General features: G+C 43.4%; 2 protein-coding genes across 3 annotated transcripts in view; one reads left to right on the forward strand and one right to left on the reverse strand.

The window, feature by feature from the left end:
- Nucleotides 1-1,630: 1,630 nt before the first annotated feature.
- dbi (diazepam binding inhibitor (GABA receptor modulator, acyl-CoA binding protein)) lies at nt 1,631-8,908 on the forward strand. Its single transcript, XM_060039740.1, has 4 exons — nt 1,631-1,792; nt 5,434-5,551; nt 6,433-6,495; nt 8,535-8,908. Exons 1-4 carry the CDS (start codon nt 1,778-1,780, stop codon nt 8,618-8,620), a joined length of 282 nt encoding a protein of 93 aa, XP_059895723.1. The 5' UTR covers nt 1,631-1,777; the 3' UTR covers nt 8,621-8,908.
- The window catches only part of sctr (secretin receptor), a 31,262-nt gene continuing 15,203 nt past the window's right edge, over nt 8,596-24,654 (reverse strand). For both annotated transcript variants that reach the window (XM_060039738.1, XM_060039739.1), the window contains exons 5-13: nt 16,644-16,753; nt 16,205-16,337; nt 15,213-15,366; nt 13,826-13,886; nt 13,064-13,133; nt 12,848-12,939; nt 12,434-12,572; nt 12,249-12,290; nt 8,596-11,863 (exon numbers count right to left, since the gene is read on the reverse strand). In XM_060039738.1, the coding sequence (XP_059895721.1) occupies nt 11,702-11,863; nt 12,249-12,290; nt 12,434-12,572; nt 12,848-12,939; nt 13,064-13,133; nt 13,826-13,886; nt 15,213-15,366; nt 16,205-16,337; nt 16,644-16,753 (963 nt within the window). In that variant the 3' untranslated portion in view covers nt 8,596-11,701. The remainder of the gene's footprint in view (nt 11,864-12,248; nt 12,291-12,433; nt 12,573-12,847; nt 12,940-13,063; nt 13,134-13,825; nt 13,887-15,212; nt 15,367-16,204; nt 16,338-16,643; nt 16,754-24,654) is intronic.

Here is a 24,654-nt window from a genome sequence, read left to right on the forward strand (position 1 = left end):
GTCCTAGCAAGGCTGCAGCCTTCACTTTGGGAAACAGCCCGAACCTCCCACAGTCCAAAACGTTATACACACAGATTCACTGGAGTCTGCTGCATCTTTTGGCATAGGCCACGCCCATTTGCGTCTATAATTATTATTTTTATTATACTTCCTTCCCTAAAACTGGGCCCACAGCCCAAACCGTAAATGGTGCGGACACGCCAATTGCATGACTAGATTCAGGTCCGTGAGGTCTACGCAGACGACAAAATCCAGACACGCCGGTCACTAGGTGGCGCTATACCAAGGAGAATTTTCGCCAGAAGGGGGCGCCATAAACGAGGAAATATGTTCTGAAAACGCGTTTGGGGCCTCACCGAACCTCTGTCACAGTCAAAACCTTTATATCCACAGGTTCACGGTAGCGTTTTGAATACATGCTTCGCGTTGTGCCGGCGAAATGCACATCGCTTGGACCCCTGGATAACTGCTTGCAGTTCTAGTTTGCATTGTTTTACCAGTGCAAGGCCCAAAGTGTCACGGAAAGGCTAAATGGAGAGGCTAAAAGGAGAAGCTAAATGACTAAGCACATCGAATAGCTAAAAGGAAAAGGAAAAGCAGCGGGGAAATGCAAATGTCAAGGAAATCGCCCTTTTAAATGTCTGATTAAAATCTGTATTCTTAAAGGCACCCAGTGCAACTTTATGTAAACATTCAATGAAAAATAAACATTCAATTTCTAGTCTTTTTTACACGTAGTAAGTTTCAATAACTCCATACCATTACATATCGACATTCAAGGAGCAAAGATGAGACGTCGTTGTGTGGTGAGAACTGATAGAAAATCGTAAATAACAACAATCGCCGGTGGGGAGAAGCCATTTTTCCATTGACTGGAAGCCTGCTTTATTTATTGTAGGTTACAAAAAATAAAGAAAATGGCGGCATTGTTGTTGTTATCGATTTTGTATCAGTTCTCACCACACAACGACATCTCATCTTTGCTGCTTAAATGTCGGTATGTAATGGTATGGAGTTATTGAAACTTACGTGTAAAAAAGACTAGAAATTGAATGTTTATTTTTAAGCCTCGAAAGTTGCACTGGGTGCCTTTAATCCCATTTGTGAATCAAGTTATTTATTTATCTTTTTAAACTGCATTTTCAAATTTATTTTTAAATTGCATCATTTATTTATGAATTCATTAATGAATTTTTAAATAATGTACTTATTGACTGTTTTAAGTTGTTTTTGTAAATCCCATTTTAATTTGAGCTACTTATTGATGGATTAATATTTCATTGGTAAATAATTTTTATTATTCCTCTTTTTATTGCCCATTAAAATATCAAATAATTAAGTATTTTGTATTTCTTTCTAACTATTTCCGTGACACTTGTGGTCCTCCATAGGTATGGACTTATGTGTCTGAATAAAGATAGATGGATAAAAACGTTATTAATTTTTTTAATAATATAACATACAAAGAATATATAAGAGATATTCCCATGGCGGTTGGCCCCTATGGTTGGCCCAGTAGGCCTACCCCTTGCCCCAGTACCCCTTGCCCCCATCCCAGTTTCCAAACCAAGGGATTTGATTGGTTTCTGCTCTCACTTATCCGCCAATGGGCCGCGTGAGCCTTCAAGGAAACATCTTTGTCAGCCAATTCCCGGGTTCCCATTCCAAGGGGCTTCAAACCGAGCTTATAAAGGTTGCAGGAAGTAGTGCGTTATTTCACAACAGTGGTGTGCCTTTGTAGTAGAAAGTGATCTTCCTCATTTCAAACGATTCTGCAATGGCTGATCTCAAGGTGTGTATCATTTTAATATTACGAATATTAATAGAAACTGTTAGTATTTATTTCCAGCACACTGCTAACGTTATGTAGTCCGGCGTTGATCACGGGGTCCCTCCGAACCAGGCCGTGACGGCCTGTCCGCCGCGTCCTCTCTCCGCCACCTCAGGCAGTCACGGTCCGGAGCGATCAGGTTTTCCGGGTGTCCCTGTCTCTCCACTCGTAGGGGTTGATTAGTAGCGTTAAACTTTGGATCAGCCTGGTGTCATCCCGGAATGAGTTGACTTAATCATTTCAAGAGGCTGGCACACTTCAGTACGGGGTTTCCTTCTGACAACAGGCATTGTTTGGTGTGGAGGACTTTGTACCCTGGTGTAAGGGTCCTCCTGTTGTATTCCTTAGTGTTATTACGGGCCAACTGCACAGTGTGCGGGCCCACTATTGTAATGTCAGTGCATTTATTATTATTCCTCCAAAAAACACATACCCAGCCAAAACCTCTCCGTCGATTTGTATGCAACGGTCCACTCCTTTAAGGGTAACTTCCGACTGCAATAGAATAGTTACACTGATCGGCCCAATGGTGACGTTATAATCTTCTGAACTGCTAACTTTGAACATGCTTATCTCCTGACCCACTAAACCTCCATTCGAGGAAACTTTGCACACACATGTATCCCCTCATGATGAACCTATTACTTCCGCCTGGAAAGCAGTTGTAAAAATCACTAAAAAGTAAAAACCACAAGGATTCTAGGTTGTTTTACTCAATAAAAATAATTTCTAAGATAGGCCTACCATCTAAGTTTTCCATCTAACGAGAAGGGAAATCTGTACACCAAAAATAATGCCCCCATGGGGCAATTACTCAGAAAAAGAGTGTGGCACAATGTTGCATTAAATCCTCGTCAAGTTGAAATAGCCTACGTTTATTTGAATGAGGCCGTGGTAATCAAATGGGTGTGGCTAGTGACTTAAGGAATAGAGCTCGTAAGTCTGCCCCTTCCGGGAGACCCCCATGGGACCTCTGGGCTAGGAAAATTAGAATGGTTTCAATGGAGAGAAAGTAATTATTTTCTGGTCCCAGTCTTTATATGCCCTGGATTACACATATGTTGTTTGTGGATTTAAGTTATAATTTTTCATGCAAAGAAAACAAAAAAAACTCCCACAGTCCAAAACGTTATACACACAGATTCACTGGAGTCTGCTGCATCTTTTGGCATAGGCCACGCCCATTTGCGTCTTTAATTATTATTTTTATTATACTTCCTTCCCTAAAACTGGGCCCACAGCCCAAACCGTAAATGGTGCGGACACGCCAATTGCATGACTAGATTCAGGTCTGTGAGGTCTACGCAGACGACAAAATCCAGACACGCCGTATTTTCAAGTTGAAATAGCCTACGTTTATTTGAATGAGGCCGTGGTAATCAAATGGGTGTGGCTAGTGACTTAAGGAATAGAGCTCGTAAGTCCGCCCCTTCCGGGAGACCCCCATGGGACCTCTGGGCTAGGAAAATTAGAATGGTTTCGGAGAGAAAGTAATTATTTTCTGGTCCCAGTCTTTATATGCCCTGGATTACACATATGTTGTTTGTGGATTGAAGTTATAATTTTTAATGCAAAGAAAACAAAAAAAAATTGCGAAGAAGTTTGATAATGTTAGGTTTTGTGTGAGGCCGCTTTGTGAACTACAGCCTCTCGCTGCTTTCGACGCAAATGATATACGTCACCACCACTCTAATACAGACATGGTGACCCCTCTGCTCCACTTCACCGCTTTTTTCCAAGGGGAGGATAACAGCATCGAAAGAGGTGAAAACCATTATAAGTCGGGGCATGTGTAGATTTTCAGTTAAATGCCGATGCGGAGATTGTCGGTCTTCTCCACGCCAGTCACAGGGAGCGTGACGTCACATACGAGACGTGTAGTGTTTCTCATTGTGTTTTCTCTACAGCCTTTAACAATTAACAATTGCACAATAAATTATCAAACTCTACGTGAAAAATTATTATTTGGACCCACACAAAACATATGTGTATTCCAAGGCATTTATTGACTGGTATCAGAAAATAATACATTTCTTTCCCATTCTAATTTTCCTCGACCAGAGGTCCCATGAGGGGTCTACCAGAAGGGGCGTATTTACGAGCTCTATAGTACCTAGACAGTGTTAAATTTGGAGCGGGACTAATTAGGGACTGTTGGGATGAAACTTTGTCGACAATTTTTTTTCCTCACGATGAACAGATGTTCCTAAGGAGCCAATAACTTGTAACCACATGGCCCAGGATGGCCAACTGTACCCACCTTTAGGTGGCTGTTCTTTAGGCGGGGCAATCATCACCAAACCTGATGTACTTAAAGAAATATAGGACAAGATAACCTAAAGGTACCTAAAGCCACACAGTTAATAGGTAGGCCCATAGGGAAGAAGCATTGCTCATGCATGTCCATGTGGTGCGCTGGTAGAGGGGGGATACATGACCCTAGGGTTGGGACATTTCAGACATCTGAAATACATGTTTCCACTGTTTGTCTTAAAGACAAGTTTGATGATGATTTTGAGATGTTTACGTCCAGTAAACCTGCCTAAATGGCATACCTATAAAATGTTACTATATTTACCAAGCTTCTTCTTATTGCGTACAAGTATGGAAGTCTCCTCCTTCAAATATAGCCTGATCTTCGAGGGGGTTTAGTGATGGCTGGTTTAACCTGTGTGCATGGATGGTTCAGTTAAGTGTAAAAATGAAAACAAATGTTTATCAAAGACATCGTACGTATTATTCAGTCATGGTACAGTCGACGGAGAAACATAAGTATGTTTGACACTACATCAATATTGATGTAGTCTTGTGGCAGTTGACAGCAGACTTGGGGCGGATCCCTCGATAACTAATATTGCCAGGTAAGCACTTCTCTGCAATCTGATCTGGTCTTCTGTTATCAGCGGGCTTTGCCCAGGGCCGATCGTTTTGGAGCCTAACACTTCATGGATCATAGTTCATAGATCCATAGATTCATGTTTGGTGTGCTGTTATTCAGAAAGCTTCCCTTAGTTTGCCTTCTGAGTGACCTATTAATGACGAGATTTCAATAAAGAAGGAAAGTTATACAATGTAGGCAAAGATAGTTCTTCCTCTTCTTGATACTTGATTGCCACCGTTTAATTTGAATTCTGCTCCTTTGTCTTTTCACTTCCTCTCTGCCCTAGTTGGCACGTGGTGGTACCGACCAACCACAAGCTGAGGGGCTTCTGGTTTGCCAAAGACTCTGAGCTAATCACTAGCCTCTTTGTGCGGTTGTGAAATCCGTCAGAGGCACTCTATTGCAGCTTTTCTGCACCAAGTACTGGAAACACATAGGGACATTCCGGCCACCTCAGGTGGCCTTGTCGCGATGGAATTAACTAGCTTGTAGTCCAAGACCAAATGGGTCTCACTATAACCAAATGTAACACACACACACACACACACACACACACACACCTCCTAACCCGATGTCTGCAGCCTTATATGTAGGTTTCCCTAAGATGCTGAACCCCTACCTGCTCCATGATGACATCTGAGTTCACTGTACGCTGCTCTGGAGGATCTGTAAATATTAGTACATTAATAAAGTTGGTCTGTTTTCCTCTCTGTTGCTTCAGGCTCAGTTTGATGCCGCTGCCGCCGAGGTGAAGCAGCTGAAGAGCAAACCAGAAGATGCAGAGATGCTGAAGATCTACGCCCTCTTCAAGCAGGCCTCCATGGGGGACAACAGCACGGGTATAAACATGCACGCACGCATGCACGCACGCAAACAGTACAATGTTTGTTTGTAGTGGTCCGTAACCAACTATTTGTTTTTTTGAATATTCAAGATTCAAGATAATTTATTGTCATTTCAGCCATATACACATTATACAGTGAAATTAAATAGCGTTTCCCAAGAACATAAGGTGCAACATAGAGCGACAATAATAACAACATCATCAACAACAACAACAACATGCTACATATAACTGCAAACCAGTAAAGTGACTGTGTGGAATTTGTAGTGCGGGAATATACATATAAATATGACCATGTGTCTGAGTAGTGCGGGAATATAAATATGAATATAATAAATATGAATATAAAACAATAGTGCAATAGTGCATAAACCAAGGATATGCAGCAATAGTTTAGTCCAATGGTATTAAAAGCCTAGTATAACAGTAAGATATTTTGTTCTCAAATATATTTTTTAGTATTTCCATTCATGTGATTATTTAGATAGATAGATAGATAGTACAAAAACATTGTTTCATAATTCAACTTGCCATGCTTTTACATTTGGAGTATTCAGTTTTCTCTCGATCTAATCTAGATTCAGATTACTATCAGCATAAGGCTTGAATGAATACAGCGGTCTTTGTGTATGCATTTCATGGTTTCCTGTTGGAAATGTTTTGGTGCATCATGTCTGCTTTTGACACCTCGCTACGAAGAAAATAAATGAAGAAAAAATAAATTTCCAGGTGGTTCCCATGAAAATGTCTATATCCGGTCAATGCTGCATCTCTTATGTTGCTGGTTACCCCAAAACGGGGTGGTCTGTTCGCTGCCTGGACAGAACACAATTATTTTATCTGGTAAATGTATCCATACACATTTTGTCTCTCCAGCTTTCCCCGGCATGTTTGACTTCACTGGAAAAGCCAAGTGGAACGCGTGGGATGCAGAGAAAGGTAAACGTTTGGTCCATTTGTCAGCGTGTTTGTGTATTTGTTTGGTGTGTGAGTTTAACCTTGTTCAGATATGGTAGCTGCTTCCTTCGAATAAGTTTCTAATCAGAATATGGATTGGCTAAGTCCCGCCCTCCTCATGCTCACTCCAGGGCCCCGTTTCCCGAAAGCATCTTTAGCCTAAGTGGATTGCAGAGTGGGTCGTACGAGCATCGTACAGTTTTCACACCGTTTCCCGAAAGCATCTTTGGTAACGAACCTCTTAAAAACGCTCACGAGTCACGAGTAGCTAACGAGTGCTCCAGGGTACTCGTAGGACGCTAAGAGCCTCGTTAGCCTACTATAGCCTCAGTGGCGTAGCCAGCGGACATTCCTAGTATTGAATGCGTTTTATTATAACACATTGGTAATGGTGTATCACGTGCGTCTGAGCCTAATGTGGGCCATTATGTTCTTAGTTTGAGAGACAGTCCAGGAAATGTTTGAGCAGGCAGGGCACTTAAAATGTGTGAGAGAAAGTGGGGGGGATTTGTGCAGACTGACATAGGCTACTCATATAACGTAGCATAAAATAATGTAAAAAAAAATAAAAGAAAAAAATAATTAAATAAAATTATAAAAAACAAGCAAAGGAGCAGGCAAAAGGCTGGGATATGGTGGGGATTGGTCACGTTGACGGGAATGTTTAGTGACATGTGGGAGGGTGGAGGGGGTTAAAAAAAAGTCTCAATCACTCTTCGACGTGCATGAAAACCAGGCGCGTAGTTATGAGGGAGGCCGTCCTCACACCGATCTTCCTCGTCGTCATCGTCCTCAATGTCCTCCGGTTCAACCAAAGCTACCCCAGCCTTAGCTGCAATTTTGTGCAACATAGCTGTCACACATATCACAGCGCATGACTTGGCCGGCGAAAACTGGAGCCCTCCGCTGGACTTGTGAAGGCATCTAAAGCGCAACTTCGTCCGATCGTGCGCTCAGGATTAGGACTGATGTCGGCCTAGGCTTAATCAATTGTGTTTTAGTATCTTTAGCATTCATATTATTGCAATCTATTCTTTTCGTAGGCTACTCTGCGGTTGGCCTTGATGGGGAGATATTTTAACCCTTTTTAACCCCATTTTCCTCCGACATTCCTGCGTCTCCCCCTGCGTCATAGCCCGTTTCAGCACCATGTCAGTGGACAGGTACAATCCTATGATCGTCGTGAGTGCAGCGAATGCGCGTTCACGTTAAGAGGAGTTTCGGGAAACGCTCCAAAGAAATTATCGATGGTTCGAAAGATCCACCTTTCAAACCATCTTCCGATCGAAGATCCATCGATATCGGGAAACGGCCGCACAGACCATCGAAACGGAAACAGTTGAATGGGAGTCAACCGAACTAGATTGAAAAAGATTGGATATGATCTGATTCCCAATAAAATGGTCCTGGCAGGGTTTGTCTAATGGCATTTTAATCAATAAATAATGTCATGGGTCAACTTTCTACGTACAGAAAATGTAAGGACTGAAAAGACTTAGGCTAGTTATATATATTTCTACAACAAATAACACATTTCTTGTTTTTCAAAAGTATATTTTATTAAGGCCAATCTTGAAATTCTGATCTGAAATCAATTTCTTTATGTATTTATTTTAAATAATATATTTACCGGTGTGTGTGTGTGTGTGTGTGTGTGTGTGTAATATATATATATATATATATATATATATATATATATATATATATATATATATATATATATATATATATATATATATATATATATATATATATATATATATATACAAATTGAAGGTAAACATTGCAACAGATTCAAAATAATATTTAAAAAAAAATCCCCGAAAACAAACAAAAAGGCCATGACGCAACACATAAATTAAGGCAGAATAAAAATATAATTGAAATTTGTGCAACATTAACGACTCCATTTCCTGTTTCAGGAAGTATATTCAACAGAAATACGAATTTTACAATTTTACCTTTGGACTATGTCTTGTCAAACGGCTGAGTAGTTAATTAATCCTGGTTGTTTTCAACAGGAAAGAGCCAGGATGACGCAATGACTGAATACATCGCTAAGGTGGAAGAACTGAAGACCAAGTATGGAATCAAAAGTGAAGCATGAGCACAGATCGACTGGACTAATCTAGCTAGGTGATCTACACTCCTCAAAATGCCTTAAACCCTGAAGGAGGAGGGCCCTCTGCCAGTGGACTACTGCACTGCATGTGAGTGCCAAAAGGACCAACAGAAGTCTTGTAGAGATTTTGAGGAGGTAGAGAGAATAACAGATTAGGCTACTAGACTGAATCAGTTCTGACATCAAGTAACTGCATATCGTATCGAAATGACTTTTGCTTCTTGATGAAGGACCACCTGTAATAATATAAAGGCAAACTTTTCTTAACCAAAAGTTTCACTTGTTTTTGTGTTTGTGTACTTTTATTCTAAACGGGAACTGCAAAACATACCAGGACTGTGTTTGTGTAGGGAATTGACAAATGTTTGTGTTTCTTTCTGCTCTGGGGATTTGCATATAGTCTACACGATTTCAGTTTCTTCAACGGTTTGGCAGGTGGCCACAGCCGTCACATAACACTGGGTAAAGGTTAAGCATCCACCTAGTTAAAAAAATAAAGTGGTTTCAATCTAGTTTAAATTTTCTTTAGTTGATATAACGAACATTGTAGGCCTCTTATTTATTCCAAACTGTTCCATTTCTTCAGGTTGTTAGTAGGAAACACTTTCTCATCAAGTGAATTATCATCAAAACATTAATAAAATGTATTAGACAATCAAAAAGAAGGAAGTGACAAATACATTTGTTGAGCAACATGGTTGAGGTGATTAAATTCACTGAGGTGGCCAAGTGAAGCAGTGATTTTAAGTGAAGGCGAAGAATGCTCACCAAGCTGAGATATACAATTCTACTCAAACAACATTATTTAATGAGTACCAATGTACAGGCCTATCTGTAAAATAGATGGCACAATATAAATTTGTCTAATACAATAAATAAGGCAAAACTTTAACATGTGATTTAAAAAATAATTGAGTGGAACTTTGAAGATGTAGTTATAAGTATTTGACTTGATGACTTGATAACTATTAGACACCCAAGGGTGTTTATGTACACCAGTTTCAATGCTTGTATGTTTTACACTTCTATTAATGCATATATACACTTGGTTGAGTATTATATCAGCGAATACAAACATCGCCATCCTTTTATTTGTTCCTGAACTGGGAGTAGCCACACATTGATCATGTGTGAAATATGTTCCCCTTTTATATCATGTGTATTCCCTCCCTCAGTGTGTGTATTTGTCAACAGTTCTTAAACCACCTTAAAATGTTCTAGTTCACCTGGATTTATGGATGAATTCTCCATAGAGCACATTTGCGAAGATCCACATCAAGACTGAGACACAACACAGATCTACACAGAGCTGCCTGCATTTATACTGTCCCCTGAGTTAACATGTGGGCTCCACAAGGGGGCAGTAGAGCGTTTCCAACTGAAACTAGGTTGATAAGGCAATACAGCATGTGAAAAACATTGAAACAAGGAAAAGAAAATCATAACCAACTGAGATACTAAAGGTCAGCAAGCATCAGAAGGTGTGTGCCCAGGTCTCCTTTCTCCCACCTGTCTACCCGGCACTTCTAAGCTCACCCCACGTGTCACTTTCCCCACCCTTGTTAAAGATCATATCGTTGACCTATTTTTCTCTGTCAATCTACCGGTACTCAAATTCCCCTCCAGTTCCATCCCCAAATTCTCGTCCACAACTCCTCAGAGAAATAACCTACTGATCACCAAGCGGAACGACTCAACAAGTAGCCATCCTTCACTGCCACCATGAAGCCTGTGAACTCCACCTCTCCACTTCCAAAGATACCCCTGGAAAAAAAGGCAGACTTGGTGGTGGTTACACCACCAAGTCTGCCTTTTTTTCCACCATCATCAATGACATCAAGCCTACCCCCAGAGCCTCTTTGTGAACAACCAACTAAAGCCAGTGCCCACGCCCTCTCCAACCTCAACCTTGCAATAGCTTCCTTCAATACTTTGGTGATCACCACTATTAACAAATCACTGTCGTCTGTGTTAGAGACATCAGCCCCTCCTGTCTCTGTCCTCTCAATCTGGCTTGACCTCCTACCCTTCCCCCCCATCGCCGCCTCCATCATTTATATACTCATCAGCTCTTACAAACCAGCTACATGCTCCCTTGACCATCTCCCCACCGCCCTGCTGTAGTCTTGCCTTCCTGTGCCCCTACCTCTCAAAACTTTTCAAATCCTCACTGTCCCATGGAGGTTGTAACGAAAAGAGAGCTGAGCCGCAAGGCAAAGCTCTCGATCTACCGGTCGATCTTCGTTCCTATCCTCACCTATGGTCATGAGGGTTGGGTGATGACCGAAAGGACGAGATCGCGGGTACAAGCGGCCGAGATGAGTTTTCTCAGAAGGGTGGCTGGCGTCTCCCTTAGGGATAGGGTGAGAAGGTCAGCCATCCGTGAGGAACTCGGATTAGAGCCGCTGCTCCTTTGCTTAGAAAGGAGTCAGCTGAGGTGGTTCGGGCATCTGGTAAGGATGCCCACTGGGCGCCTCCCTTGGGAGGTGTTTCAGGCACGTCCAGTGGGGAGGAGACCTCGGGGAAGACCCAGGACTAGGTGGAGAGATTACATCTCAACACTGGCCTGGGAACGCCTCGGGATCCCCCCCGTCAGAGCTGGTCAATGTGGCCCGGGAAAGGGATGTCTGGGGCCCCCTGCTTGAGCCGCTCCCCCCGCGACCCGACCCCGGATAAGCGGACGAAGATGAGATGATGAGAGATGAGACTGTCCCATGGAATTGTTCCCTCCGCCTTTTGACCTCTGGGATAGATTCTCCCGCCCCCCCACCCCCGTGTGTTTGTGCTTTCTGCCTGTTTTCTGCTTGAAAACCACCGCCACTCAGGGTAAAGCATCTTTGTTTTTAATAAAAGCATTATATAGATCTAATTTATTATTATTATTAATTTAATTAAACAGGCGGCTGGACTGTTGTTACATGTCGAACGCGCGCGCGTGTGTGTGTGTGTGTGTGTGTGTGTGTGTGTGTGTGTGTGTGTGTGTGTGTGTGTGTGTGTGTGTGTGTGTGTGTGTGTGTGAGAGAGAGCGATAGAGAGCATGTCAGTGTGTGTGTGTGTGTTGGTCCATCACTTCTCCAGGCTTGGCGGGGGCGTGGTGGGTCCCCGTTGCAGCAGGGAGACGTTGGTGGTGGCCCCCCCACTCTGACTCATGGACCCCCGCTGCCTCTGCCCCTGGAGGCCCTGCATCAGCCTCCACCTTCCCCACCTCCGCCTCATCTCACTCTTCACCTGGGGGGGAGAGGAAAGGATGGAAGAGGGGAGAGGAGAGAGGAGACAGGACAAGGGAGGATTAATGCGGTGGGGGGGAAAAGGGGGGAGGGTATGGGGGCAAAGAGGTTAGAGGGGGGCGATGGAGGATGGAATAGGAGAGAGATGGGGGGGGGGGTGGAAGAGGAGAGCGGGGTGAGAAGAAGAAGGGGGAGGACAGAAGTAAGGAACGAGAGAAGTGACAGGATGGGTGAGGAGGAAAGTGTTGGAAGTTTAGTGTGTACAATATACAGTGTGTATATAAATAATATATATATGTTTATTTGTTATAGATATGTTTTTTTATGTACCGTTTTTTGTATCTGGTACAACTGGAAACCATTTTTTGTGAAGATAAATATCTTACCTCCCCATTTAGGAAACAGTACAAAATGGCAACCACGAACCCCTGCAACATCAAACACAGAATCATGACGCACACTCTGTGGAACACATATTTCCAGGGAAACAATTTACTGTTTGGTATCTATTTGTGATGGTTGTGGAAAAATAATGTGAAGCCCTGCACTCGGAGGGCGGGGGGGGCTGTACCTGAGTTGAAGCGAAGGCTAACTCAATAAAGTTCCATATTTCCACCGACGTGTTGTTGACTTTATCCGGCACAAAGGCGAAGAGTATGTAGTGAAGACCAAACAGGGACACCAGCAGGAATGAGGACTTGGCAAGCTTCCTGTGGCCATAAAGAAAAGACAAGAGAACATGAGTTGCTAAGAATAGAAATAGAAATAGAACGGTAAAATGATGATACCACTTCAAGCCACTTAAGTTACTCATTAAGCTACATGCCATATTATCTCTTGTACAGTGTAGTGGTTAAGGTGTTTCACTCCCCGCCCAAAGGCTCTGGGTTCGATGCCCAATATCCGCAAGCAACCTGTCTCGACTCCCTGAATATGAATATTATTTGAATAACCAGGCATGGTTAATCTTGCCCGATGAACTCACCTGTAATGGTTGAACTCATTGCCGGGCATGTCTTGTGTTCTCAGCTTGGCCACCAGTATTCTCATGATGCAGAGGAAGAACGACAAGTTCACCTGCAGAACACACAGAGTTGTTTTGATTGATTGCATGGTTCCCAGGGTCTTAAACACGTCGCCGACCAGGCCATGAGTTCAATGGTTTTACGTCAGTGGGGTCAAAGGTCAAAGAGGTACTGACGATGATGAACAGCAGAACGGGAGCTCTGAGGATCCACCAGATCCACTCCACCCGCCGCGTCTCCCAGCACCTGCAGGGTCATCACACACACACACACACACGCACACACACACACAAACACAACGGATGCACGCACACACACCCAGGTACACACACACATGGGGTGCTGTTAGACCATAAACTGCGGCAGACACAAGTCACAGGTACTTGATGGGGGGTGTGGTGATGTGGGTTTGATTTGCTGAACACTGGGCACACGGCACAATGCAGCATGCGTCTGGACTTTCTTTTAGGAGATTGTTTTGAATATTTGTTGTTTTAAACCGGTTAACATCATAGCCCTTAGTCTAAGAAAATAAGCACACACACACATTTAGAACTCAATCCCAACAGAGCATTTTCGCTTGCATTTTATAGCGACCACACTGTTTTCCTTGTTCAAGAGATTGATCCAAGAAATCAGTGATTTCCAGACGGGAAACGACTCTGTGATCCCCAAAACGACCAAGGATTTATAAAAAAAGATATTGATGAAGTTCTATTGAAAGAAGAAGGTCTGTGTATTTCATGTCCTTTAACATCACTTGCTAGCAGACACACACATAGACCCTCATATGGACACTCATATCCCTCTGACCGTGCAGATGCGTTTCTGTTAAAACTGACATTACATTGCTTCACCTTTAATCAGGGTGAAATGAAATGACCAAAAACACTAAGGGAGAGCAGAACTTCTTATTACTATTTTAATATAATCCGTACCCTTCGTCCTCAAAGTAACACCGGGAGCCACACCAGGCCACCAGCACCACCGCCGGAGCGCCTGCACAAACAAAATAGCACCGAAGCAGTAGAGGATCACTACAGCATAGTATAGTTAATGCAAACAGCACAACACAAGCAGTTATCAGTGAAGCACTAGAGTACACTACAGTATAGTATGGTTAATACAAACAGCACAACACAAGCACTTATCACTGAAGCACTAGAATATCACTAAAGTATAGTTAGTATACAAACAGTACACAGTTTAGTATACAGAAGTATAATATCATATCTCAATAGTATAGTATATATTAGTGTCAAAATATAGCATAGCACAGTGTTGTGATGGTAAGAATAACATGTATTGATGATTGCGCTATAACATATGTTGACTATGGGCTAGAACTGTGTTTTCCCTGGGAGATGATAGCTGTAAATTCAGTTATAAAGCCCACGGATGCACTTGATTGGGTTTTATGATTAAACAATGGAATTAAGATACCTCAGTTCCGTAGAGATAGTGATGCATGGCTCACTTCCCTAAAATATGCTGTAAATAAATAAACAGTAAAGCCTTCCGAGATAACATTGGTGGCTGTTAGTGTTTCTAACTGAAAGTTAAAATAATTTAGAAGTGACATGAATCAAATGCTACATCTATAGCTTTGCTTTACTGTTACAACATGAAGATATTAGGAAGAGATGAAGGGATTTACAAATGAAGGATATCAGGACGATCAAAAGCAGAAATTGCAGGGAGAAGCAACTCTTTTGGCCCTCACTTCCCTTGAAGTGTTCCCCTCATTCCCAGGCGTTCTCATCTCATGAAGTAACAACTCGGATGGGCTGATTCAAAGAGAGAGAGACCGGGACTTTCGAGCATGGTTCGCAGGTAGCCATATTGGTTTCAGATACATGGGTTTAGCGGGATTAAGAGGTCCGAGAGATGTAAGGACTTCTGATAGACTGAGATCCATTTCCATTTCATGATTTGGATATTGCTTTGTCGTATTCTTCATCAGAAAACGTCATATTTAATCTCTTCTTTGTTGTTCTTGTCATTTTCTTATTCCTCTCTGAACGGGTCGCTGTAGCCCAGCATAACGGTACAGTACATTAACCTCTCTCAGCCTAATAAAATGTAACATTTAGCTCTTGAAGTTCAAAGCTTTAGGTTTAGGTTTGATTATATCATAGATGAATGAGTTCTGATCAGGTTGACCCTTTGTTAGAAATGGAAATTCTACATTTAGGTCTGGGGTGCTTTCTGTCAAAGTAAGGATCTGGGGGGAAAAGCAATGCATCATGGGAACACACACCGGTACCGTCCATCTAGTTGTCACACTACAGGGGAAAACTAGCTGGTGTTAGTGAGGGAACCTACCCCAGCCGAGGGCGATGTACCAGCCCAGGTGTCTGCGGCGGGAGAAGAGCGAGACGCTGACCAGGCTGTACAGGTAGTGTCCCTCGGCCAGCAGCCAGCTGTAGTTGGCCATGATGCTGTAGTTGGAGAGGGCTGTGGCAATCTTACAGCTTATCTGAGGGGGGCAACAGAGGAAACTAGAACCAGAGTAACACTAGGAACAGAATTGCTGTGCAATGAGATATACAAATAACTTGAATATAGGCACTGTTTTGCTACAAATATTCAGGAGGCAGGTAGAGTTGTCCAAAACTGTACATAAGTAAAAGTGTTGTTACTTTAATAAGTCAAGTAGATATTAAAGTAATCTTCCAAATAATGACTAGAGTACAAATATATCTATTATCTTTAGTACTCAGTTTCTTCATACAATCTGATTTAGTGTTGAAATAAGAAGAGCAAGATGATTATAAAAATCGGAATGAATTAATAGTAATTGATATATTGTTCATCTTACTCAAGCAGTAAAAGGGGTTATATCATGCTTTTTTGACTTCCTCTTTGCTGTTATACTGTTATAGAACAGACTGTTATAGAACATATGTATAGAAGTCCCAGCGAGGAGGAGTATTCGTGCCCATGAGTACGCCCCTCAATAAGTGCCTGAAAAAGCTCTTTTGAACTCAAACTTTACTTCCCTATCAGTGTGACGTCAGACTGCAGTGCAGTGGGCGCTGCTGAAGTGCAGAAGTCGCGTCTGTGAATTTGCAGACATGCGTACTAGCGTTCGACCATTGCAACAGAGTGGGCGTGCTGACCAATCACAGCAGACTGGGCTACTCGGTAGGAGGCCTTAAAGCAACATGATACATATCCAAATTTTGCAGATATGAACGGTGTGTCAATAATAAGGGGCATTTTTCACATACAGGCATGTAACCCTTTTTCTGGTAGTACTAATGTAATTAAGCTTGATATGGGATCTTTTAGGGATATGAGATTGTTGGTGTTACCGGGTAAACGCCGCAGTGGAAGTGGTCCTGGGAGGTAAAGAGCAGCAGGTCTCTGACGAAGATGAGGGTGGAACGCAGGATGAAGGAGAGGAAGAGCTGGATGTGGACCAGGTTACGAGTGCAGTGAAGTCTCCTTTAGGGGAAAGGGGACATATCACCACACATGACAATACTGGATACACTGATATCCTTACAAACAAGCACAATAAACAAACATACATATGTTACGTTTAGGTAAGAGATAAGGAATGCTTGAGTTGAGTATAATGTTTGAAATTTTGAAGTTTAGGTACGGATTAGTTTTGCAGCAGAACTCTAATTTCTACATATTTATAATTGAATAGTTAATTTTTATTTATTTGAATTGTTCGTTTAAAATGACTCCTTACATATTGTTTAGGCTTCATTCTTAAATATCCCAAATGTTGTTCAAACTGACCTGAAGAGACAGAGAATCGTCACGGCAACGACCAGGGAGACGAGGGAAGCGGCATAGCCCACGGAGTACATGATCCTGACATACAGGAAGTACCGCGGCGACACCGCCGTCTGAGAGGACGACAGGAGAGCCAATCACAGCCTTAAGAACCTCTCATTCAGAGCAGGGACACACACAGCATCGGTTAACACACAACTGCATCGTCAGCCCAGTGCCTCTACAGTACACATGTCTGTACAATGTCTGTTTCCCTTGGGTCCTAATGCCTTCAGATGGATGGACATGAATCCACAACCTTCTGGTCAAACACCCCCCACTGTCAGCCGACCCTGTCTCAAGTGTGTGTCTGTATGTGTGTGTGTGTGTGTGTGTGTGTGTGTGTGTGTGTGTGTGTGTGTGTGTGTGTGTGTGTGTGTGTGTGTGTGTGTGTATGTGTGTGTGTGTGTGTGTGTATGTGTGTGTGTGTGTGTGTGTGTGTGTGTGTCTTGGACACCACAAGGGTGAATGCCGAGAGGGGAGAGACTAGCAGCAGTGCTTGTTTTTACGTTTGCACTTGATAAAAAATATTGTGCATGGTGTGGGAAGGACACAGTGTTGGTCTGTGTTTATCTGTAGCATCAGGGCCTGCCAGGGAGGGAGTGTTTTAATTGTGTTAGTGTGACTATGACCCCGAGGGACAACAATATAAGAAGTAGCGCAAGAGAGACGAATGGACCCAGCGATGCATCAGAGAGGGAGAGGAAGGTTTCCTCATTGGAGAGAGAACAAGAGAGAGCCCAAGATGGAGAGTGGTATCGAGACAAACAGAGAATGAAAGGAGGACGAAAGCACAACCCTGTTTAGGCATCCTCTAAATCTAGCGTACACTCCTCAGAGCAGGAAGCCACTCAACAGGGGCCTCTGTTGAAAAACAGACTGAGAATAACCAGAGGTCGTCCATCTTAAGATGTACACTTCTCCCCCTACCCCCCCCCCCCCCCTTCTCCTCCCTTACTCCTAACCCAACGCTTCTCCTCCTCATTCCTAAGCCGACCCCTTTTCTCCTAACTCCTAACCCATACCCATCTCCCCCTAACACCTAGTGTCACAAATCAGACAATGGATGAATTGACTCTAAAGTCTGATAGAAGACTCAAATCTGGGTGAACGAGGTGTTTCACTCGCAATCACTTCAACAACCAATAATTTTGCTGGAGGTCTCGATCTTTAAGCTTGTGATTGGCTGAGCCTGACAGCGGACACAAACTCTGCTAGTCAGCTTTTCCCGGTGGGTAGACAAGTTGAAACATCCTCTAGAGGATGCAGATGCTCTTCAAAAAAGTGTCTGTAAAGTTTCAAATCAACAATGTGTAGACAACCACTTTATAAATACATAAAGTCCTCAACTGAACGTCTCATCCGCTTGGCAAATTACTTTCAGTGCAATAGAAAACCTTTGTAACAAAACCAGAAACTAGTCCAGGCTCTCGACAGTCCCTCCAAATAAGTCAGGATGGCATAATGAGAGAGCCGGGCATAAATACTGACGGTATGTTGTGCTCTCTCTCACACAGTTCGGGTCCTGACCTGTACGATGTCTTGTGATCGGTGATTTTGAGAAGGGCTGCTCGATTATGGAGAAAACCATAATCACGATTATTTTGGTCAATATTGAAATCACAATTATTCAAACAATTATTTTTGAGTTTGAAAACATGATATTCTTATTCAGCATGTCTCTCCCAAAAAACACTTTGTAACGGAGAACAAAAAATACAGAAAATGGTCAAAAAGAAAAAAATTCAAATCTGAAATAATGTACAGATACGTATCCAGCTGTTCTGCTGCACTTTCTATGAAACATTTAATGAAAAAAAAAACGAAAATTCGATTATATTAGTTTTGTGATCATTTGATGCTAAAATCGAAATCGCGATCAAAATTTGATTAATCGCTCAGCCCTACCACAACCTCAAACCGTCCTCCATCTAACTGTACCCTCCTCATCAACTTCAACATGGACCCGACACAGGCCCGGACAGGTGAAGGCCCCAGGTGGTGCTTAGCATGGTAAGCTGGATTGTTCTCCCCGCTTACATCAATCTAATGCTGCGCGCAGCTGCTGTAAGCGACGTCACAGCCAGTGGGCTAGGCTGGGCAGAGTAGAGCACTCAGAGCTGAACTGAAATGAAGTGATGAAGTCTCTTGTCTGGTCGCCACATATGTGACGCCACGTCACACAGCCGTGAAGCAGCCACTGATTTGCTGCTTCAGTTTCAGAATGATGAGAAACATAAAGATGTTGAAATGACCCGTTTCCAGGTTCATCGGGATATGAAGGGAGGATTAAAGGTAGGAGGGATCAGGCACACAGGAGCAATCATCCTTAAAGGTCCCATGACATGCTATTTTATGTATTCTTTAATATAGGTATTAGTGGGCAACTAACACAGTATTCAAAGACGTTCCCGAAATTCAGCCGTGGTGCAGAGTTACAGCCACTCCAAGCAAGTCGCACATTGAGCTTCCCCCAAATGAGCTGTTTTGTTGTCTGTAGCTATAATGCAAATAAGGAGGAGCGAGGCGGGTCAAGGAGTAGGGTGGGGGTGTGGCCCTGAGCAGCTTGTGGCCACGGTACCATGCGCTCTGTTTACAGTGGATGTATCGCAATGGCGAGGCGCAAACAGCCTTTAGCCGTGTTCTGTAAATATTCTAGAACACACGGGAGTCCTGGAGCTCTATATCTAAATATTATCATATAGCCTACATAGATATCTATATTATATAATATATATTATCGCGGCCAAAAGCTGTGTGAGACGATATTATGAATCTCAAACGACCGCGTTGGGTTCTCCGACGTTCCTGGTTCTTCCACGTCCACATCAATGATGATTCTGATGATTCAAGATGATTCTGTCATTGTAAGCCTGCTACAAGGGAATGAAACAGGCCATGGCCCAGTCGCTCAGGATTTTGTAGACTGGTGCGATAGGTCCTTTCTACACATGAACATTTCAAAAACTAAAGACATGCACATAGATTTCCGGAAACTCCCCAGTGCTAAGGAACTCACCAGCATAAAGGGTCAGACTGTTGAGTGTGTGGATAACTATAAATACCTTGGGACCATCATCGACAATAAGCTAAACTCTGAGACAAACTGCGAAGCTGTGTACAAAAAGGGGAATCAGCGTTTGTATTGTCTGAGGAAACTCTCATCGTTTCACATTGACAGTAAAATGCTAACCATGATCTACCGCTGCTTCATTGAATCTGTCATATTCTTTAGCCTGGTGTCTTGGTTTAGTAACCTATCCCTAAAAAATAAGAATTCCCTGAACCAAATCATGAGGTGGGCTAGTAGGCTAATTGGAGAGCCACAGCTGAACCCAGAATCCCTGCATACAAGGCAGCTACAGAGACTAGCTGGGTCTATCTTAGAAGATGGATCCCACCCACTATATGGTGAATTTCAACTTCTCCCATCAGGCCATAGGTACAAAATGCCTGCCTGCAAAACAAAGAGATACAGAGGCAGTTTTGTTCCCTCAGCTGTCAAAACGTTAAATAGTAAGTAAGTAATTAAGCTACACACTAACTTATTAACCTATGGATTGTTTGGCCTTCTTCATCTTTTTATTTATTTATTTATTCTGACTTATCTTTTGATAGTAATACCCTTTTGTATGCTTTTTATCCATGTTCCTATGTCTGGAACACTGTTGTCACTTTTATGTCTCTGTCTTTCGATGATGTTAATGTTGTCTGCGTGTGTGTGTAAGCAGCCAATTCTTTCTTTCTACCTGCAACCAAATCTACCCTCGGGTACAAATAAAGTTACCTTACCTTACCTTACCTTTATGTGAAGTAGACTGAACCGTGACAAGGAGGAGAAATGGATTGTTGCCGGGCAGCGCTTAGGGACCACCGTCGGAGGCGGTGGTCCCTCGGCAGTGGGAAGCGGGGCTCAAGCGGGAGACATTCGCCGCCAACAATCTCTTTCTCCTCCATGTCGTGGTTCATGTTCTTGAGGGAGTCAAAGCCAAAGTTCCTTCCCCCCAATTCATTCTCAACCTTGGCTGAGATAACCCCCATTAGTCTAGTTGTAGAAATACCAGAGACGAGAGTCCGACGTGTTATGCGCCATAACACCAAAAGCAGAACGGCTATCCAAATAACAAGGAAGTGTACAACACTTGCGTTACAGTCCTGGAGCTCTATGTCTAAATAATATCATATAATACATAGAAATCTATATCATATAATGCATATTATCACGGCCAAAAGCAGTGTGCGCCTCCAGACGATATTATGAATCACAAACGACTTTGTCGGGTTCTGCAACGTCTCTGGTTCTTCCACTTTCACATCAATCTGAAGTAGACTGAACCGCTCGCTGCCTGCTGCCGGCTGCCCGCTGCCGGGCGGTGGTGCTTCGCGGCGATGGTGCCTCGTGGCAACCGGCGGATTGTCGCAGTTCATGTACTTCAGCGAGTCAAAGCCAAAGTTCCTTACCCCCAATTCCTTCTCAACCATGGCTCAGATAACCCCCACTACAATCTCGTTGTGGAAATACAAGAGACGTCAAAGAACCGACAAGCAACACAAGTTACAGTGTGTGTATTCACACACACACACACATGTGGCGCTCGCACGATCGTGTCTCATTGGCGGGCCAACGTCTCTGGGCGGGCCAGGCAGAGTAAGGGGAGGAGCTTAGATGCTTAGTGACGACATACGTAAAGACATTCCAAACAGCTAGTCCTCGTTTTACACCAAACGCAAGTTTTAGCCACTGGGGGACCATAGGCAGGCTAAGGGGAACTCATATTTATGTTAGAAAACCTTATAAAGTGAGATTTTCATGTCGTGGAACCTTTAAGGAATTGATTTGTCACTTGAGCTAGTTGTAAGATACCTAAACTTCTACCTTTAAAACTGTTTCCATGTCATCTCTGTAAAGGTTTGAGCACTAGTAGTACTATGTTTAGTAGTTGTGCTGTTCTGATGTTTATTTGGTGAAAGGGAGACCCCTAGTGGTCAACTTTTAACGCAATGTTTTTGTACTAGCAGTCTTGCTGTAGTTCGACGATGCATGGTCATACAGTTATCTTGACATGGAATTAAGTTCGTTCAGAATGTATATTTTGATCCTTTATGCGAATCGCGGGCATCTTAATGTAATTTCCAATAGACGTTAGCCCTAAGCTAACGCATGTGTTAATGTTTGTTATGAAACGTTTTAAACAGACAATATATGAATATTGTTCTTGAACAACGTCTGTATGAGATACTGAAAGATGTATTTTGTATCTGTCCAGTTTTACAGTGCTTCCTAAGTAAAGTTTGGAAAGGAAACAAGCTGCTTCATTCTTTATGAGGGAAAACTGTTAGCTATCTGCCGAGCTGATGTACCATGCTAGTTCGCGCCACACACACAAAGAAGCGGGGGCAGAATAGTAAAAAGGCAGCTCTTCCAACGGCCAGCGTTCGTCCTATCTGCAGGTAAAATACCATCTAACACAATCACCATGTCACTAAGAAGAAAAGAAGAGGATTGTGATGAACTAGAAACAAGATTACTCGTATCCAACTGCTCCAGAACCAGCAGACAATCTGTAGCTAATTCTATGGCAGTGAAAGCACGGGCTAAAGCAGAAGCCGCACGTGCTGAGTTCGCATGTGCTCGACAGGAGGCAGAGCTACTAAAACAGCAAGCCATTCTAAACGCCAGTCTGCATGAACTGAAATTAGAAAAGGCAGCGGCGGCTGCTAACGCTGAAGCTTTAATCTTAGAAGCAGCCGCTGAAGAATATGATTATGAACTGTCAAGCCCAATTAAAATGAGAGCAAATGAAAACACAGAACCTCTAACCCAAGTCGAAATGTACAATACAAATGCTGAAATGCAGACTCCTGTTACAAATCCAGGTCACCAGTCCTATCAGGGTGAAAAAGCAGCCTGCATGGTAAATACAGTCACAGTCTCACCATCGGATGCAAAGCCACAGAAAACTTCACATTCACCAGAGCGCCAGCCTACCATGGACAGCGGTGAAGCAAACAAATGTGAAAACCAGGGCCATGCACATCTGAGTGAAAGCAGTGACCATGAATTTATGGAGCTGCCTCAACCCCACACACTCACAGGAGAAGACACCTGGATCCCAAATCAGGCAACCAGCACTGCACAGAAAAAATCATACAGCTACAGAGGGCTCTCCTACAACCTGAAACCAACCAGTGATGATTTCCAACCTTCCCAGCCTTACCACACACAGTCATTCCCTCCAGCGCTGTGGCTGCAACAGACCTAGGGAGGTACCTGATGCGACGTGAGCTGGTGAGTTTGGGCCTGCTGAAGTTTGAGGACAAGGCAGAGAACTACTGGGCCTGGAAGGCATCTTTCAACAGCTCTACCGACGACCTAAAACTCTCTCCCAGAGAGGAGCTTGATCTGCTGTGCAAATGGCTGGGACCTTCGTCGTCTGAGCAAGCTAAAAGAATCAGAGCGGTGCACATTCACAATCCACCTTCAGGCCTCAGGATGTTATGGCAAAGACTGGAAGTTGTTTATGGCTCACCAGAGGTGATTGAAAACGCTCTTCTAGGAAAAGTTGAAGAATTTCCTAAAATCTCAGCCAAAGAAAACCACAAGCTAAGAGAACTGGGAGATATTCTCATGGAACTTGAAGCAGCCAGGGCAGATGGATACCTACCTGGTCTCGCATACCTCAACACCTCCCGTGGAGTAAACCCAATAGTCCAGAAACTCCCGTCCAACCTGCAAGAGAGGTGGATTACTGTAGGATCACGTTACAAGGATCAGCACAGAGTACCATATCCTCCTTTTTCAGTCTTTGTCAACTTTGTCTGTGAACAAGCAAAAACACGCAACAATCCTAGCTTTGCTAGCATAACAGAAGCATGGCGTGCAACAAAGTCAGAAAATAGTGTTTTTCAGCCGTCCAGTCATCACACGAGAACATCAGTTGCTGTGAGTAGGACTGAAATCTCAACAAGTGGCGACGATAACAACACAGCAGTCAGGAAACATGATGACCCAGACAAACAGTGTCCACTACATAACAAGCCTCATCCATTGAGAAACAAAACTGTGGAAGAAAGAAAAGCGTAACTGAAGGAGAAACACATCTGTTTCAAATGTTGTGCGTCGTCCACTCATGTTGCTAAGGACTGTGGGAAGCCTGTGCTGTGCCAGGAGTGCAACAGCGACAGTCACCCAGCAGCGCTACATCCAGGTCCCGCTCCATGGAAAACCGAGGCCCATGTGAGTACCGTGGATCACAGCGGGGAGCGGCAGACGCTGGAAGCCATTCCGTCTGTGATGTCGAAATGCACGGAAATCTGTGGAAGTGTGAACACTTCAAAATCATGCTCCAAAATCTGTCTTGCATTAGTGTATCCTGCAGGTCAAAGACACCTAGCCATGAAGACCTACATTGTTCTTGATGAGCAGAGCAACAAGTCGCTAGGCAGAACAGGATTCTCTGAACACTTTGGAATTCAAGGCACAGGAAAACAATACACTTTGAAGACGTGCTCAGGAGTGGTGGATACGGCCGGACGGCGAGCAAGCAACTTCATGGTGGAGTCATTAGACGGCAACATCCACATTCCCTTGCCTACGCTGATTGAGTGTGACATGCTGCCAGACGACAGGTCTGAAATACCGTCACCAGACGCAGCCAGACATTATCTTCACCTCAAACACTTGGCAGACAAAATCCCAGTCCTGGATCCAGAATCTTCCTTCCTTCTTCTCCTCGGAAGAGACCTAATTCAGGTGCACAAAGTGCGAGAACAATGTAACGGGCCACACAAAGCACCGTTTGCCCAACGACTCGACCTGGGATGGGTGATAATCGGAGATGTGTGTCTGGGAAGAGCACACAAACCCACCACTGTCAGCATCTTCAGAACCAGTGTGCTGATAAGCGGGCGCCACTCCCTCCTCAGCCCATGCAGCAGCTTAACAGTCAGAGAGAAGATTGACAGTGCTGTGCCA

This window comes from Gadus macrocephalus, chromosome 20 (genome assembly GCF_031168955.1).
Source record: "Gadus macrocephalus chromosome 20, ASM3116895v1".
In the NCBI taxonomy this organism is placed as follows: Eukaryota; Metazoa; Chordata; class Actinopteri; order Gadiformes; family Gadidae; genus Gadus; species Gadus macrocephalus.